The sequence below is a fragment of the Nymphaea colorata genome, chromosome 11 (assembly GCF_008831285.2).
Source record: "Nymphaea colorata isolate Beijing-Zhang1983 chromosome 11, ASM883128v2, whole genome shotgun sequence".
NCBI classification, from domain to species: Eukaryota; Viridiplantae; Streptophyta; class Magnoliopsida; order Nymphaeales; family Nymphaeaceae; genus Nymphaea; species Nymphaea colorata.
Window position 1 is genome coordinate 12,041,128 of NC_045148.1, and position 19,764 is coordinate 12,060,891.

At 35.8% G+C, this 19,764-nt stretch overlaps 2 protein-coding genes across 2 annotated transcripts in view; both read right to left on the reverse strand.

The window, feature by feature from the left end:
• Positions 1–5,093: 5,093 nt before the first annotated feature.
• LOC116263911 (photosystem I reaction center subunit psaK, chloroplastic) lies at positions 5,094–6,445 on the reverse strand. Its single transcript, XM_031643735.2, has 3 exons — positions 6,265–6,445; positions 5,488–5,571; positions 5,094–5,396 (listed from the first exon to the last, which is right to left on the reverse strand). Exons 1-3 carry the CDS (start codon positions 6,352–6,354, stop codon positions 5,169–5,171), a joined length of 402 nt encoding a protein of 133 aa, XP_031499595.1. The 5' UTR covers positions 6,355–6,445; the 3' UTR covers positions 5,094–5,168.
• An 8,824-nt stretch (positions 6,446–15,269) lies between these two features.
• LOC116264530 (DNA damage-binding protein 1) overlaps positions 15,270–19,764 on the reverse strand; it is an 82,433-nt gene continuing 77,938 nt past the window's right edge. The window contains exons 17-20 of the mRNA XM_031644818.2: positions 18,070–18,421; positions 17,064–17,348; positions 15,784–16,402; positions 15,270–15,682 (exon numbers count right to left, since the gene is read on the reverse strand). Of these exons, the coding sequence (XP_031500678.1) occupies positions 15,821–16,402; positions 17,064–17,348; positions 18,070–18,421 (1,219 nt within the window). The 3' untranslated portion in view covers positions 15,270–15,682; positions 15,784–15,820. The remainder of the gene's footprint in view (positions 15,683–15,783; positions 16,403–17,063; positions 17,349–18,069; positions 18,422–19,764) is intronic.

The window sequence follows — 19,764 nt, forward strand, 5'->3', positions numbered from 1 at the left end:
TCAACTAAAACCTCTGTTGTCCTACATCCAATTTCCTCAACCTGTTGCCACAAAAGCACCACAAATGATTAGAAAAAAACAATGTTAGGCATTTACCATGTCAATTGTCGTGACAAACACCATAAACTTAAGGGACAACCAAATATTGATCTATCAGCTCAACTGCATCTAATTTTTTGAATTTTTTATTTATAAATGAGATAGCAAATGACTTGAAAATGGGATTCCTTTGCCCATCTAACCCTAGATTTCTTTGATCTGTGCATGAAAAAATGCGACAAATGACCCATAACTAAATCTTCTAGTTTTCCCTATTGATATCTTGCTGGATAAAGTGATCGATCTGTAAATCAAACCTCAAATAGAAACACCTGAAGAGTTACTTAAAGATATTAGCCGCCTCCATATGTACTGAAGTGGGTCTTTGTTAGAATTGGCTTATAACATGAACCACATGAGCGATATCTGGTATGGTGATAGAGAGATAAGAAAGAGCACCAACAATTTGTCGAAATGGAGTGGGGTTCTCTAATATCTCTCCATCATCAATCATTATTTTTACTCCCAAAGCTTCTGAAGTGTCTACAATTTTGTCATTTGAAATCTCTGCTCTATCAATTATCTCACTAACAAACTTCATTTGTGAAAACAAATAACCTCTTTTGCTATAGGCAACTTTATTTCCAAGAAAATACATTAGTATTCCCAAATCAGTCACTTGAAAGTAATTTTTAAGAAATTGTTTTACTTCTATGATTATTTCATCATCATGCCTATACTTACCATATCATCAATATATAACAACAATACAATTATGTCTATAGAAGTGTTTTTCACAAACATGGCAGTATTTGAATAGCATGATTAAAAACATTGATCAAACATGACATTACTAAACTTGTCAAATCAAGCATTGGGAGCTTGTTTTAAACCATAAAGAGCTTTCTTAAGTTGTAAAACTTTGTCCTAAAGCAAGTCAACTCCAGGAGCGGTGCTTATAAAAACTTCTTCATCTAAATTGCCCTTTAGAAAAAATATTTTTAACGCTTATTTGAAAAATGGACCATTATTTAGTAGAAACAACTGCAATAAGAGTTCTAACAGATGTCATACAAGCAACCAAAGCAAAGGTTTCTTCATAGTCAATCCCATATTTTTGGGCATAGCCCTTAGCGACAAGTCTAACCTTATACATTTCTAATGTCTCATCACTTCCAGTTTTGACTTTATAGATCCACCTACATTCTATAGTCTTTTTTGCTATAAGTAAAGAAATAATTTTCTCAAGTCTCATTACTTTCGAAGGCTTTAAGCTCATGATTCATGGCTTCAATCCAATTTGGATCTTCCTTAGACTCAATATAAGATGAAGACTCATAAAAAGAATGATGTGTCATAAGATAAGCTCGGTATTTAGGAGGAAAAGAATCATACGAAATAAATCTTTGGGGAGACCTAATATGCCTTTGGGACCTTCTAAGGTTGGATTGATTTGTTTCTTGAGTTGCATGACTTCTTCTCCTATAAACGATAATATCTTTTAGAGAATCACCATTTGTACATTGGACCATTAATTCCAAATGGTATATTTGAAAGTTTTTCTTTGAAAATTTTTCTTAGGCCTATAAGATATAGGACTAGAAACCTATAGGGGAAACTCAAAATTATAGACAACAAAATCTGTAAAATAGATTAAATGACCACATTTGGTCAGACTGACCATAACAAACCAATGGGGATAGATCTGAATTTGGTCCATAGAATTTCCATATAACAAAGAATCAACAAAATTTTATGGATTGAAAAAATGTGCATGGGGTAAAAGTCACAAACTTAAGGCATGAACACAAATGACAAAAACAAGATTGACTTAATAGCTCCATGACAACAATTGGAACAATGATGCCATCAAATCAACTCGGTTTCCTTGAAATTGGTCTATTGTAGATTTCATGGACGACAAAAATCAACAACAACTTACAAAATAAAAAAAACATGCATAAATCAGGAAGTTATGATCTGACCTACTCCAAGCAAAAACATAACAAAAAATATTTGGATTTGGAATTGGTAGTGGGTTTCCATCTGTAGTCTTATCTCATCCAAAGGTTATTGAATTGGATATGGTTGTGGGTCTGGTCTAAAAATTGTTGGACTTGGATCGGGTAATGGGTGTAGATCAGTGGTCTTATCTGATCTGAAAATTATTAGATTTGGATCTTGGTGTAGCCCTCAATCAGTGGTCTCATCTGATCCAAAAATTATTGGATCAGGATCTAACAGGGGGTCTAGGTCAATGGTCATATATGATCAAAAAATTGTTATATTTGAAACTAGTAGTGGGCTAGGATCAATGGTCTTATTTGATCTAGACATTGTTGCATTTGCAACTGGTAGTAGGCTTGGATCAATGGTCTTACCTGATCCTGAAATTGTTGGATTTGCATTTGCTTATTCCAAAAAATTCATCAAAATGACAATATCCTACTGCAAGAATCATGTAAGCACAAAATACCACTTAAGAAATCTACATGGGCATTGTCATTGCCTTTCACATGATCATTTCCTTTGTTAACCATTGGTTTTCTTCCACAATGCTTCTAAGATAAGGCTTTGAGATCCTCCAATAGTTCTCTAGTTTCTCCTTGCAGTCATCTCTTCCCTTTCATGCACTTCACAAAGATGTCAGATAATGATGCACATACATGATGCAACCTACCTACTTCAAAAACCTAAAAAACAACCTAAAACTAGATAAATCCTAGGCTAGGAATATAATATTAAAAACAAAATTTTAGCACAAACATAAGTGACATTGCTTTGCAGACAATGATGCAAACAGGTCTAAAACCATTCCAATTTCATAAAATTGCTATAAAAACCATTCATCAAACAAAAACTAATCACTTAGACAAAATAAGTTTTCAAACATCATAGAAAACACAAAAAAATTGTTCTGCACATAACGGTAAATTTGGGCAAAATCAAGTAAATTTTAGAAATTTGCCGTTTCTGCAACTGGGTAGTTACAAAATTGTTGGACTTGGAACTGAATCAGCGGTCTTGTCTGATCCGTAAATTGTCCAATTGGGATCTAGTAAATGGTCTCGATCAATCCAAAAAATGTTGATTTGGAACTATTGTTGAGAAGAAACAAATAAAAAAGTCTTTCTCACTCTTGCACAAGTGCACTCAATATATTTTTTATTGGAGAAATAATGGAGATATCTTCTTACAAAGAGAAAAGAGCTTTGTATAGAGTCCCAAAAGGAACTCTACAACCCTCTATAAAAAGATTGACCATTTCAAATCAAGCATCACACCTCTTGGTAAATTCTAAAGAGATAGAGTTAAAAATTTTCACCAAACAAACCCTTCAGTTTCAAAACTAGATTTTGAATATCAAATCCAGAAACAATTTCCAATTAATATTTTAACACTTTAGTCTAATGTGATTCACTATTTTTTTGAAAAACCATGATTTTGTACAATTTGACAAAATCATATGATTAGGAAAATGAATGTCAACACAATTTTAGTGGTAAAAGGGACAAGTACCCATCGCAATTAGAACTTGTTTTATATATTTTAGGACAACTTTGCCTTGGGTTTTCATAAAATCCTAGTTGGATAAATTGAAATTACAAAATTCTCTAGTTTTGAATTGCCATATCTCTAAAGAATAAATGATTTTTACATTCTATAAAATAGAATGTTTCCTCTATCATGTCAGCTTTCCATGAAACTATATATGTGTTTTTTGACATTTATAGCCCCTTGTCCTGGCCCAATGATAATCCTAAAAAATGGTTATTGTATATTGTAAGAACATTTCCATCATTTTCATTAGTTATTTGATATTTTTGTCATGCAGAACATAGATGTAACTCTGTGGTCTCATTATCTAGAGTCTTAGTTAGCATTATAGTTAGTTTTTCCATGTGGCTCTTGATTCATTTGTTTGTAATTTAATTAGTTTATATTATATTGATTATTCTTATATTTGGGCAGGAGAGGTGTGATGTGTCCCAATAGATTTGTTCATGTAGTTGTTTTAGTTTTAGGTATTTTGTTTTTGTGTGTTTTTGGGGTTCATGATCTTTTGCCCATGTTTAGTGTTTTGTATTAGACAAATCAAGTTGAACACCAGCATGGATGTTCATGACCATTAGAATATGAATTTTTGCATAATTTAATTTTGTGAAATTGTTTGTCATTTTTTAGAAGATGTTATAAGCTATGAGTCAAAAATAAGTGGAAGACTACAAGAGGCACCACAAACTCCTTCTGAACAGTCTCAGAAATTAAAAACCAACTTGAGCCCCTCATTGAGTTAGAGGCACTTTTTGTTGGGACAACCACTAATAAAAAATAACATAATAAAAAAGACATGGAAAATGTGCACAAGGTGGTGGAAATTTCCATCGTTGCCTCTTTCATCCCTACAAATTAGCCATTCATTTTGAGTGTTAAATAGTGTGTGAAGTGTTGTGATAGCTCTTATGTGAGCTAGTATGGTCATCTTGCCATCTTAAAAGTATCATGTTGTAAACTGATGTGCTCACTAAGCTGTGAGTTTTACTTCCTGTGGTAATTTATTTTCCAAAATATTGTTTGTCCCTATTTCAATTAAATGGGTTTGCATATCACGGTTTCTCTTCTACATGAGCTGTTAATATTTGATCAAATGATTCTTTTACCAAATTTGTTGTTGAAGATTGTTCAAGGTCTTGACACTGTCGAATAAATTGTTTCACTTGGGTATGGATATTATATTTTGTGAGCTTAGGGACATCCATTCACATTTCCCTAAAAGCTTGCTTGTCACATTAGTCAAGAATGTCTATTTTATCCTTTATTCAGCGGCCTTTTGGCACTCATAATAGATTGTTATTCTGTCTCAAAATGTGAGGTAGATTCATGGAACACTATATTACAGAGTCCAATGAATCTGCCCTACAACGTATACTAACAATTTATTGTGGGTGTTAACCCGACTGTAGGTCTGCAGGTTTTCATATTCTGCACGCCATTATTTTGGAGTGGAAGAAGATATAAGAGCACTCGATATATAGGCTTAGCTGCACACTGAATTTAAATGGAAGAAGGAGATCGAACTGATGGATTAAATACATGCAGTAGTTGGAACCGAATGATAACACGGTAATTTAGATGACACCCAAGTATTTGAAGCCAAGGACAACGCCGACGCCGATGATGTGACCAACAACGCCACAGGCAAGGGTGTCGGTGCCGGTGAAGCCGGCAGGGTCGCCGGTTTGGAGGCCAGACTCCCTCGCCACCAGCCTCAGTCCCGCCGTCGCCTTCCTGTTCGCCGATGGAGCCAACCCGAATCGTCCAGCCACCAGCATCAACGTCGTCGACGTCACCATTATCTATTTAGTCACCAAAGAACAATCAACAAAGGAAACAACATCCAGGTCCTCCATCCATGAACTGCCACAGTATTAATCAATTGTTACTTACCAGGTTCGTGGGAGAGCCGATGAAGTCACCGCAGCGAGCGCCAATGGCACCTTTGCCCTTGTATGAAACTGCTTGGGGCAGTGCCTGTATTTTTTTTTTCCCAATTAAGAGTTAGTGTCCCCGCCATTGTTATCATGGACCCTTTCTTCTTTTCAGCTAGCTAATTGACAGTAGATAAGTAGATCCGCTTTATTAATTTCCTTCCTACACTGCTTTCTAACTATATATGTAGCTCGACCGATCGCAAGGTTGTTTAAAACGGCTCTGAGTATCTTTTTCATGATAAAACTTGGGAAACGAAAGCCAATTTGAAATTTTATCTTCCTTAAAAGAAATTATTAGAAAATGATCACTTAAAAAGAAAGGTGGTCTGTGACTATGGAATATCTAGTTCTTGGCTTGCTTTAGAAAAATGAAAACCTAATCAAACCACCTCTATTCGAGTATCCTTTCAAATGAATGCGAACATTCCAAAACCATGCGTACAGTATGGATCTAAAACACCCGCCACCGTGTTTGAAACAGTGACTTCTTTTTTTCTTTTTAAGATGAGACAATGCATTCTTTTGTAGAAAATATGATATGATTTAGCGATTGATTCACTGATGAACAATTGCCACAAAGTAATCCCTTCAATCACTCCCATTTGCTATAGACAATCACAAGTATAAGCTTCTAAATGCACTAACGCCAGTGTATTAATTTCAGGAGAGGAATAAGAACATCTACGAAAGCTAGTGCAGAACACGATGGGAAGAAGGGGCGTTTCTCTTTTACCAGAGTATCTGCTCGGCTTTTGGCTTTAAGCCCGTGGAAGTGAGGAATGGAAGCCATGACAGCGTTGGGAGAAGCTAGCCTGGTCGCCATGGCCGAGTATCTTCTCTTCTCCACTCCTCAATTTGCCTTCTGCCTCTACCAAGATCCGTGACCTTTTCTGCATCCGTTTTTTACTGGACCTTATTAATAATATTGGGAGGAACAAGTGGAAGCCACAGCCACAGGGAAGCATGTGGTCCGAAATGAAAAGCAGGATCTGATAGATTCGCTGCGATGACATGTTAGCTTTCCATTGGATGGTTGGAAGATAAGGTCTCATGCGGGCCCCCAAACCACTAGACCGGACACTGCGCTTACTGCCCCGCATGGACGATAATATGCATATATATATATATATATATATATATATATATATATGAGATACTGGTAAGTGTTGGACCCTCAGTGCTAAACCAACATGAAATTATCATGACTGCCGATCTTTTATATGATTAGTTGAGAGAAAAGCATAAATTTATTATGGTTGTTGATCTTTTCAATATCGGAAAACAGAAAAAAAAAGAAATATAATATTTTGATCATATAGCATTAATTATCAATTTTTTCTTCTTGTTTGTCTCTCAACAATTCATCTTGCAGCAAAATTCAAAGGTTAAGTATAGCAACTAAGGCTATGGTACCTACCAAGTTCTACTTACGTACTCAAATCAGCTGGCTATTAGACATTGTTGGACGACTAATAAAATCAAATCTGTCACAAAACCAACAACTATTACTAAAAGTACTATAAAAGGTTTCTACAGTATAAGTCTAAATATGCCCTTATAACTAAAAGCTTCATTGATATTTTTAAAAAATTTTAATCATCCAACAACATTTGTCATCCAGCTGATTTAAGTTTTCTTCTCACACACACACACATAGAGTGTGAGCCTCTGGCTGCACCAGACTGTCGAATAGAAGCAGATTATATGTTCACTACAAGAAAATAGAGTGTGAGCCACTGGCTGCACCAGACTGTGGAATAGAAGCAGATTACATGTTCACTACAAGAAAATAGAGTGTGAGCCACTGGCTGCACCATACTCGGTTGGTGACGTCCCAAGTACTTTTCAGCGAAAAGGAACCTGGACACTAGTGTTTAGACAAAATCAAGTGTCTTAACACTTAACATGCTGTTGGACATAAGGCGCCTGATGAGGGGCTCATTCAAATATCACTGAACAGTTAGACTGCAGAATATGAAGGCTTCATCAAAACATTAACTGTAGGCTCCACTTCATTTATTTTATATTTTCCAAGATCTTTATGATTTATTAACCAGGAAATGTGTTTGGAGATGTTGAAAAAGAAGGTGGTAGAGAGCAATGAAACTATGCAGGTTGCTTTCAACACTTCTCATGGAAGAAGTCATGGATGTAGAATTTTTCAGGTCATGGCCGTTGTCAAGGACCGCACTAATGGGAATGATCAACACCAAAAAAGTAATCAAAATTACTCCCAACGTCCTCCTATTGCTTGTAGAAATGGTTGTTCTGCAAAGTCTTGCTGGCACATCTCGAATGCGCTTTTAACCATGAACCGTCGAGAGAAAGGTGAGTACTGGTATTCGGATACCAGGGCTACAAATAATCCGGATACCAGTGCTACAAATAACATCATTCACTTTGATCGGCAGCTGGAAAACAAGTCTGCACATTAGCACAGGAGCTGCATAATAGTCGGTAATAGCTCATCTATGCCTATTGCGCTTCCTGGAAATTAAACGCTATATACCAATTCTTCGTTTATTTTGAAAGACACTTTTCATGTCCCTGAATTTTCTCGGCCTTTGTTGTTAAGGATAGTTTGACGGGAAGGATTAGGCCCAAAGGGAAGAAGACACCTGCCAAACTCTACCCAATTAAGGCTCAATCTCGACCAGAGGTAGCTTTGGTTGCCACTGAAACGGAAGCATCATACACAAGTTAGCGCAAGTCTTGGCCACACCAAGGTCTATAGTCTAGGAACCTGATTCCGATAAGAGGTAAGGTGGCCACTTCATCCATGAACATTGTACCATTGGGAAGTCTAAAAAGCATCCTTTTAGCCAATCAGATTTTAAGGCGTCTAAACTGTTGGAGTTGCTACATGGTGAATCGGTGATGTCTGGGATATCCCTTGGGTTGTGGGAAGAGGAGGATATCAGTTTTATCTGCTGATAGTAGAAAATTTTTGAAGATTCAGCTGGTTGTCTCCCCGGAATTGGAGGGAATTTTGTAACAATAGCTTTGAATAGTTCCTAAAGCAACATGGTATTGTACATCGGTACTTTTGCCTGCAGACACCCAAGGAAAATGAGCTTATTGAGTGCAAAGCATAGCTGACAAACTTAGGACTCGGCACGGACACCGAGTTAGTGAGTTGAGTCGACAACTCGCTTGGGTTTGGCCATAATTTTTTTCTACATTAACTTTTATAGTGTATTTTCTTTTCTTGCTTTTAAGCATTGAAGTTCGTAACTTCCTAACGATGAACTGCAGAACATAAACAAAAAAATAAAAAATAAAGAGAAACAACCTCAGTAATCTACCATGGAAAAACATCAAATAAAGTGGCAGAAACCAATTTATTTGATAAAATCCCAATAGAATCACACATAATATAACAAAGAAACAAGAGCGAACAATGTAAATAATAAAAAACACTCAACCACCAAAGAACATAAAACAAAAATAAATTGAACATTCTAGGTATCAAGTGAGGTGAGGGAAGAGAGAGAGAGAGAAAGAAAGAAAAAGAGAAGTTGTAACACTCCAACGTTATACACAATTAAACATTAAAAGGAAATAGATATAAAGTTGGCATAGGCTCGATCTGTCTATTGCGTAAAGATAACATGCCTGCATAATTATCGCACAATACGATCTGTCCTAACAATTAATATTTCTAAAAAAAAACCATATTAATAAAAGCATTACTTTAACATATGTCAGAGAGCCACGACTTTAAGTCTAAGTTTCAAACAACCAAAAAGTTGTACAAGTATGTATAAACATAAGTGCATAGGGAAAATGCATATGAATAGTTGCATTGCTTCTCAACAATCTCTCATCCTTTTAACTGCCCAATCGATGAGCATCATCTGCTACGTAATGAGAACCTAGTGAAGGTAGATAGTCATAGCATCAGCATTGAGTACAATGAAAACCATAACAAGATCTCAAATATATCATTTGTGCAAAGTATATGTATTGTATTAACTATTAAAATAATAATGAGTGACTATTATCACTGTAGGCAAGCTCACTACAACACTGGCGATAATACTTTGTCATAGTTCAAAAGGTTCTCACTAAGTTTAGTTTGCCAATCTCTTTGGCATTCTAGTGAATCAGACTCAATCTAAGTCACATAGTTAATTGATTACATCATTATCAGCAGTAAAAACAATTTAAAAATAGATAAATAGATTATCAATTTATAATAGCATGAATTTTAATGATGCATATATACGCACTCACTGAGCAAAATCATATAGTGCCACCCAGCTCATTGGTGTATTTAGGGTGGACCGTTGCACAGCTTACAGTCCCAAACATTGAGTCACTAGGAATATTGGCATAATTTTACTATGCATTTAGGGAAGGTTCTAATCACATGGATCTCCAGACCCCTTTACCGCCTAGCCTGGCCCTTTTTATGTTTTACAGTTAAGTTTTACTCTTTATAGTCACAACATGTGCCAATTATTTTTCATTTTTCGTATACTAGGCTGCTCTCTGACTTTCCTTTATACCATCAACCCAAATACTTATCTTAGACCTTTCATTTTCAATATATTTGGCTACTCTCAGACTTTTCCTTATACCATCAACTTGAAAATATGAAACCGGACCTATGCCGTTTCCCACAACAAAATGATATCTCAGGCCATGAGCAAACATTACATAAAATAAATAAACAACCATTGTGCTCAATCAATTCAATGCATGTGCATACTTTCACATCTATCATCACTATGAGCAAACATTACATAAAATAAATAAACAACCATTGTGCTCAATCAATTCAATGCATGTGCATACTTTCACATCTATCATCACTAATAGGCTTTCATTAACAATTTTGCTCATCTTAGAGCTAGAGCACGGGTTTATTAATAAGAAACTCACTCTTGGCACTCAACTACGAGCCTATATCATTATTATAGTTTGTGTTCTTTGTTTGAGTGTTGCAAGTATTTCTAAAATTAGATACAACTAAATAACATATGCATGAACATGAATTTAAAGAATAAAACTGAACTGAATTTGTTTAAGCCAATCGCTTATACTTGCGACTTAGTTCAAGCTACTAATCTCAACTTTTCTAGTCTAAGCAATCTGTAAAGCATGTGATTAATCTAATTATGTATTATTATTAGTAAATCTTAACTAAAACTTGGTGTGGTCAATTACCTGTCCGGCTTCTTCTCGACCCTGGGTATGACCAAGGTAATCTAACTAAAACTGAATTGTAGTTGATCAACTTTTACTAGTAATGGCTGATTAAGGCTAGTTGGGTCCCACATCCTAGCCTAGCCCACTATCAAGTTTCACGATACAGCAAACCAGTGCGCGGTTTGACATGAATTTCGATGCAGCCTAGACGATTAAGTCACATGGACATTGTTGCATGGTCTGTTCGTTGCTCATATGCGCTATGCACAAAACAAGGGAATTCAAAGTTTCTATCATCTCAACTACCAATCTAATTTTTTGGATTATGATCCGTCGGAATCATGAAGAATCACTACAGAATGCAGTTTAAAAGAAGTAATTAGAATTTCTACAGTCAAAAATTTAAAATTTTACATGTAACCAGAAAAACTACAATAGCATTCATTATACTTAATATTATAGCAAAGTCTCTACTCCAGGTGACTACAACGCACGAGAAGAAGGATTTGACAAAGTTTCATCGCTAACGAACACTTTCTCTCTTCTCATTTTTCTTTGTCTACCCTCTCTCCTCTCTCTCTCTTTCCCCTCGTCTCTCTCTTTCTCCTCTTCGGCCTCACGTTGCATCTCAAAGGGGGTAGCAACCCCTATTTATAGCCAAAAGTTATTATTTTTTCTATCACTTATTATATTATATTTTACATTCTTCTATCTTGAGAAGGTTTAGAAAAATGATTATATATTTGAGAAGGTTTGTTCAATTAATTAGATTTAAATTATTCGTTTCAATTTGGTTTAACTTAGTATTTAATCTTCACTTAAGAGCTCTAATCTATCATTAATTGGGTGTTTAAGCTCTAAAATTGTCATTAGCTAAACTTAATCATGATTAATATGATTTAATCTGCACTAGTCAATTACTAATCTACCCATGGTTATTACTGAAAATTACAAGTTTGCTACTGACCAATGACCATAACACCCCAGTCTTATTGGGTCTTAGTTTGCTTTATTCTCCAAGTTTGACTGTGAGTTTCTTAACCATTGGACATCCATTTTATGTCTAGTTTGAAACACGAATGAGACTAAGTCATGTACCATCTATAAGTATTATTAGTTTCAAATTCTGATGTAATGTATTAGCATTACTCACACAAAAACGCAGTAGGGTTCAAAAAACTTCCATGACTAAAATTGTAATTCACATATTTTTTATGCCAAGAGCTGTATGTTACAATTCTTACCCCTTTCAGAAATTTTGTCCTTGAAATTTCTTATGTCTATGAAAAATAGTTGATGATAGTGTTTCTGTATATCGGCTTTCAACTCCCAAGTACTATAAGTAGCTCTATGGTGCTATCATTCTGCCTTTACTATTGGTATTCTCGTTGTTCTCAATACTTTTTCCTATTCATCAACTATGTGAATTGGTCATTCTATATAAGTCAAATCTTAATGAATTTCCAAATCGAGATAGTAGATAACGGCTGGGATCTGATACATATTTTTGCATATAGTAATCATCTTTCTATGGCAGTCAATGAATGCATCATGCTCACTCATCTAGTCCATACTTAGGATTATCAAATCCTTCTAGATCAATGATTATGAGGTTTGCAAAAAGTTTATTTCCTAAAATTTCTATCACAATATCAAGCAAATACCATGTACTGCATTCATGAAATCCAATAGCACTAGACACTCTAATTCATATGGTGCATGTAGTATTGGCATATTGAAGCATAGTAACAAAGGTTTAGATATAAAGGAATGAGAGGCTCCAAAATCAAATAAAACACATGCCAAGAATGAGTGTATAAGTAGGATACCTTCAACAAGATCTGGATTATAAAGGCTCTCAATCATTGTGGTGTACACCTATCATGGTACTTTCTTGGTTGGAGGTCTATTTGCAGGCTGTGGTGGCTAAGTAGGTTGGTTCTAAGGTGATTCTCATGGAGCAAATCCTTGTTTCTTTGGACATTCACTAATAAAATGTCATTGTTCACCACAATTTAAACATGCCCCTGTAAGCAAAGGACATAATCTTATAGGGTGTAGTTGGTGGCAAAGATGACAATCTTCTATATTAGGCCTGTTTGGGGGAAAAGTTATACTAGCTGGAGTTGGTGGAAAAGGTTCATGTTTAGGTACAAAATGTCTCTTAGTTGGGGTTTGAGGTGATGATTTAGACATATAAAACTTTATTTTTTCTTGAACTTGAATTTGACTCAAAATCTCTTGCATCTGAGTCACTTTCTCAATTGCATGTATTAGATCTACAAGACTTGTTTCAACCATTTTCAACCTCAAATTATCATTTAGTCCTTTGATAAAATTATTTACCCTGTCGACAGAACTTTTCTAGATGATGGAACTCATAGATCAAGAGTTTTGCCACACCGAGCCAGGTCATGCAATTGTTTCATCCGCCTTTCCTTGACATGATCAGGAATACATTTTCTATGAAATTATGCCTGAGTTCATTTTCTATGAAATTATGCCTGAGTTGTTCTGAAGTTATTGCATGACTGTCAAAGTTTATATGTTTAATAGTTTTCCACTAGTTTTTGGCATCTCCACCAAGCATGTAGCCTATTCGATTTCTTCTAGCCATCTTCAGCATCCATTGCGTCTATACCGCTTGTAAATTTCGGTGGATTCAAGTTCGTGAATTGGTTATTAACTTCTTGTTGTACTACAGTCCGCTCTGATTGAGCACTTGCTTGGGCCAAGGTCTACATAGACCTAAAAAATTGTTTGTAAAATCTCCATGAGATCAACTTGGTCGCTTGATTGATGGCCCTTTCTGTTTCCTGATGACTACCAATTCCTGTGACAACTATTCAAGACCTCTATCGAGGATTTACTCTCTATAATGTACAAATTTTTATTTCTTAATTGCATAACATTTCAACTTGTTTTATTTAAAGTAAACCATGATGAACTTCGTAGTATCTTAACAATAACTTCTACTTGGTACTTGCCTGTTGGATGATGTTGTGAACGAAGGCTGACTTGAGAAAAAAATGGAGTTGCTTTTGACACTATTAAGCATAGCACTCCAATGTCATACACAACTAAACACTAAAAGGAAATAGATACAATTTTCTTTTTTTGTAGTGGAAGCAGAACAATCACACCTAGGTGGTTGGCATAGGCCTGATTTGTCACGACTCTCAAGTCTAAGTTTTAAACAACTAAAAATCTATACAAGTATGTACAAACAAAAGTAAATAGAGAAAATGTATATGAAATTGGCACATTTCTTTTCAACAATCCTCCATCCTTTCAACGAACCAATCAACGAGCATCATCAGTTACATAGTGAGAACCTAATAAATGCATATAGTCATAGCATCAACATAACCATTGAATACAACGAAAATCATAGCAAGATCTATGATATATCAATTTAGTGTATTTATACCATCTACCTAGAAATAGGCATCCGACCCTAGGTCATTACCCACATCAAAATGATAACATTTCATAAAATAAATAAACAACCATCATACTCAATCAATTCAATGCAAGAGCATACTTTCACATCTATCATCACTACCAGATCTTCATTAATGATTATGTTAATCTTTGAGTTAGAGCATGGGTTTATAGTTAAGCAACTCACTCTTGAAACTCAATTATGAGCTTGTATGGTCATTGCAGCTTGAATTCTCTGTTTGAATATTGCAGGTATTTCCAAAATCATATACAAGTAAATAACATGCATGTACGCATAAACATGTATTTAAAGAATCAAACTGAACTCAATTTGATTAAGTAAATCACTTATTCTCAACTTTGTTAGTCTAAGCAACTAGTAAATCATGTGATTAATCTAAATATGTATTATTATTAGTTAATCTTAACTAAAATTCTGTGTAATCACCCGTTCAACTTCATCTGTACCCCGTGTACTCCCAAGATAATCTAACCAAAACTGAATTGAAACTGACCAAGTCTTAATGATAATCATGGTTGATTAAAGCTAACTAGGTTACACGGCCTGACCTAGCCCATTGTCAAGTTTCATTATACAACAATCCAGTGTGCGGTTCAACACAAATTTCGACACAACCTAAAAAAAGTCACATGATCACTATTGTCACAATCCTCTGCTACAAGCAAAACCAAAGAATTCAAAATTTCTAACCTTTCAACTCATCAAGAATAGGTGCAAAGCACAGACTAAAAATTAGAAGTGCGGTGTTTCATAATTTCATAGACTTGAATTCGCCGTTGGGATACCATACTAAATATCAAATTAAGCGTTTTTTTAACCCACGTCACCATTCAGTCGTTCACTTCGTTCCATAATCACTATCTGACCCTCCTATTCTACTCTGATCCAATACAGGGTGTTTTAGAAGGGTTCGTGCTTCGCGCCCAGTAACGCAAAGCCCATTTACTAAACGTCATTTAGTTCGTAGATACGTTTATCAGGAAAAAAATATAGTTGTTTCCCAAAACCCGTTCAAAAGATCAAAAAATATTTTGCCGAAAATTTCGTAAATTTTCAAAAACTCGTACCTGTACATTGTCGTCTTCCACCCCTACTAGTACTTATGAGGAGCAGATCCGTAAGAAAGTTCTTTCTTTCTTAAAACAACAAAAGAATCATACTCAGCTTTACCACTTACACCAGTCATTAGCAAGTAGAATTCCTGAATGAGGGGTAGTCAAGTGAAACAGAGCTCGGACAGGATAATACAAACAAGGGGGCAAAGCACAAGTCAATTTACACGTCAACTTGGATTTCCGATTCCCCGATCTGATCCGGATGTCCCCTTATAGAGGGGGGTTTTTGACACTTTCACAAGCCTACACTTGGTTGTAGGCGCATAAACAACATATCTCGCATTGGACTTGGAGGCCACTCAACCGGTATGCATGACAAAGTGCGGTACCATGATTTCCTCGCCACTTCACGGAAGTGGGGCTTTCTCCAACATAAGCCAGAGAAATGGCTTACCTTGCAGACGAAGAGGAAAAATCTGCAGAAATAGGCAGAGAAACAAAAATTAAAATAAATAAATAAATAACTAAACAAAAACACCGTAACATATGCAATGTGGGGAAAGGAAACAGCTAGTACTCATGGAGAACTGATGCCTTGCTTATGTCACAACCTCCTAATGCAGCCTAGTCAGCTCTTCCACTCTCCTGCATAGCTCCTCTACTGGAACCGCCATAGCTGTTGATATTTCCTCCATCCGGTTCCGATTTAGATCCAAGAATGACTCAATCAAGTCGCCATCAAGGAAATTCCTTGGCTCTGATACCTTTTTCTCATTGCAAAATGAGCGCCATTGCTCATGGCTGAGCCCTCCAACACCCTTTATCACCTTGTTCAAGTTCATTTGCAACTTCTCAAGAAAAAGGTACTGGTCATGGGGCAGTGAAGCTATAACACCAATCACGCCATTTATTGTGGCAAAGATGACAGTAGGGATGTTACCAGAATCTGAATCTGGCATTCTCATGACCAAGGAGCCATGCCGAAACCTATTAACAAACTCTCCAAGGTGATATTCCCCCACCACCTCTAGTCGGCTGCGTTCTTCATCAGTTGCTGCATCCATGTTCTTTCGAACAGTAAAAATATTAAAGTTGTTCTCCGCACCAAGATAAATGTCGTCATCTAGTATCTCAACCGCCGTCATCCAGTTAGCACCATAATCACGGGCACACTCCTCTATAGCACCCTCTTCATGCTGCAAGAAAGATCATGGAAAACAGAGAAAAACAAATCATAATACTTTTATCATACTTGTCCTCAATTGAAGTACTGGCTCTTACTACTACCGAAACATTCAGAAAGCCGCGAAGAGAAAAGTAAATTCACACCAGAAACACATCCTAATTAGCACACGCCTAGTTTTCTTAGAAAATGAAGTCCTATAGGCATATAAAGGACTGTAACCTATCTTATATAAGAAAAACAGAATTTGAATCCTATCTTAGACCATCGTAAGTAGAAGATCCTAAGATTAATTGAGCAGAACTTGGACCAGCTGGAACTGCTTGAAATGTCATGAAGCAATCGGGAGTTCAGAGCCCAAATCACCCACCCGTTCTGCCAGCTCAATGAAGCAGCGCTCACAGGGCAAGGGTACTAACCATAGAGATTTATATTTCCTGCAGCCAAATTCCTCAGATTTTTTTTTAAGAAAAGAAAAACTATCTAAGACACCTTCACCCCACAAATACGATCCCCAATTTTATATAGTTTGACTGCACACAGGACAAGAAGGTGATCCCAGGTGCAGAGTTACATGCTGCGAATCCAGTTTGATACTGAGATTAAGCACTTGATCAAGTCAACCAAACCACTCATCCAGCCGCAAAACAAAGAGTCCACAATTTGAACCATACCTTGTATATCAATAAAGAAATGGATTTCATTAAATCGCCAACAATAATGAAATCGCCACGTGTTTGAACATACAGTGCAACTATATGCCCATGATGAGTTGATTCTGACTGCAATTCACGAGAACCATCATCACGAAGAGTCCACTTATATAATTGGATCTTCTGGTTTATTGCTGCCAGCAGCTTTCCATTGAACGCATTGAGCGTGTATACTGCCCCTTTAGTTTCCTTCTCTGTTATAAGTTGTAATTTACCATCTTCAACAGTAAACACCAATATACGACCCTAGAATCATCAAATAATTGAAAACATTCTGCATCAGATATTAAAACTAAAGGACATGCAGAATAAGAAGCACATACATCCTCAAAACTTATTTGATGTTTGACAAGGTCTAATTTGATCCATAAAATGGAAAAGAAATTTAATTTTTAAGGCTATTTAAGTATGCTTTGTTCGGCCATAACATTATTATTTTTTATCTTAGCTATCGAAAATTTAATTCACTCTTTCTCACTGAACTTGCTGGTTGTTTCACCTTATTCTTTGTAGATAGGTTGGAGTAAGAAAGGTGAAAATGGGGCTTCCAATTCAATTTAAATTATGCTACTTTTTTTACTACTCTAAGTAAAGCAGCAACAAAGTTTGCCAGACATTACACCAACATGAAATTATCAAAACCAAAAAGATTCAAAGACTGCCAAGTAAATACTTCATTCCAGTTATTTATCCACCTACATTATTCATGTCAAAAACCCATAAAACAACCATATCCCCATGCAGATATATCCACATGGCAAATACAGTATTTAAACGTCGAAAGGTAGAAGTGGAGCGTGCATAAATGTACCATATAATTTATCACCACATGCAATATATACTTTCAATTTTTATATTTTAACTCTAGATTTTACATAATCTAGTGTCCAGGAACTGATACATTAAGTGCCAAACTGAACCAAACAAAAAAAAAAACTCAGCTCAAGTTCAAGTAAAATGAAGTTACCTTGCTAGGTTCATTTTCCTCCGGGAGAACATATGCCGTACCAACACAATAATACGCATTATTATCATCAGAAAATGAACAGCTAAGAATTGAGCAGCCATTTTCATAAGTGTCAAGCTGATATGATGAAATAATCTCAAATGTCTGATCATCCAATAAACGGACAAAGTGGACCTCTGGCTCATCCATCCCAGAATGATAGTGCCTAGCACTGCAGAAAGCAAAGGTCCGAGATTGCTCTTGATGGCATATACGACGAGCATGTTCACCCAAAGGGATTGTGCGTATGTGAAGCTTTTGGATGTCATCAATAGTGCCAATTGTAAGTTCTCCTTCTTTTGCAATAGCCAGGCTATGCATCCAAAAAAAGAAATAAATGAGAGGATATAATAGAATTTCCATCGAAACTTGCAAAAAAGTTCTTTTAAAAAAAATCAATTTTTTAAATTCTGATGTAATAAACACACATATGCAAAAAGTACTTTTTGAAAGATAATCAACATTTTAAACATTATGAGATTATTATTATTATATATTTTCTGATTTCATCAAACAATTTGTTTAATTTGACTAAGACATAGAGCACATGTATACCCAGCTGTACGCCCATAGCCATGTTTCTGAAACATTTTTGTCAAAACTTCCTTACTACAGCAACGTGTTTTAGATATACTTGTTTGAAGAGTTCATGGTAGGAAGAAATAAGCAACTTGATATTTTGATATGCAGATAATGATGAGATGCAATCTCTGTGTTTTCAACTTTTTGTTGGATAAATGTTGAATAATGGATTCAATTGAAGGCAGTTTGTATAGCACTTTTCATGTTGCAAAGGAGTAAATTCAAAATAGGCTCTCCCAATTCTCTAAGCAGATGTGAATCCATGTAAACTCAATAATGGCAGCTGCCTTAGATACGGATTCTGCATAGAACTAGTTCTAGCCACCTTTTTTGTTTTCTACTACTCCAGGAACAAAACTAGCTGCAATAGAAACACAATAGAATGAAACTAATCTTCATTCGTCACAATCTCTTACACAATCAGCATGCGCATAAGAAAAAATCTCATGGTTGCCTTGTTAAATCGATTTTGGGTATACAAGTTTCGATTCTCAACAGTCTTTTTAGACAGAGTTTTCCTTTTACCATCAGCCATGTGTCTTGCATATGGCTCATACATAAATTGAGGCACCTGATTAACCACGCAGATGATATGTAGTCTAGTAAAGGCAAGATACTGAAGCATACCTAATAAACAAATGGGGTTATGACCCAGGTCTCATCTCTAAGGTAGACCTTTCAAGTTTCAATTGATCATACTAGGCATAGCCAATAACTTGCAATTTGTCATTCCCGCTTTGCTTAACAAGTGTATTGTGTACTTGTATTTTGTCAAAGTTAACCCTACTTCCCTTCTGTCTACGTCCACCTTAAGAAAACAATGTAAACCACCAAGTTACTTCGTTTTGAACCCTCCTCAACAAGTTATCAACTTCTTAAATATGGAATGGTGTATTTAACTGTGATATATGTCACCTACATATATCAACAACATAGTACCTACATTCATACTTAGAAAAGTAAGTAGAGAACAATCCAGTTTGGATCAATGAAGATCAAGCGTCTAAATTTGCAATGAAAAACTCTCAAACCAAGACCTGCAAACCTGCTTCAGACTATAAAACATTTACTATA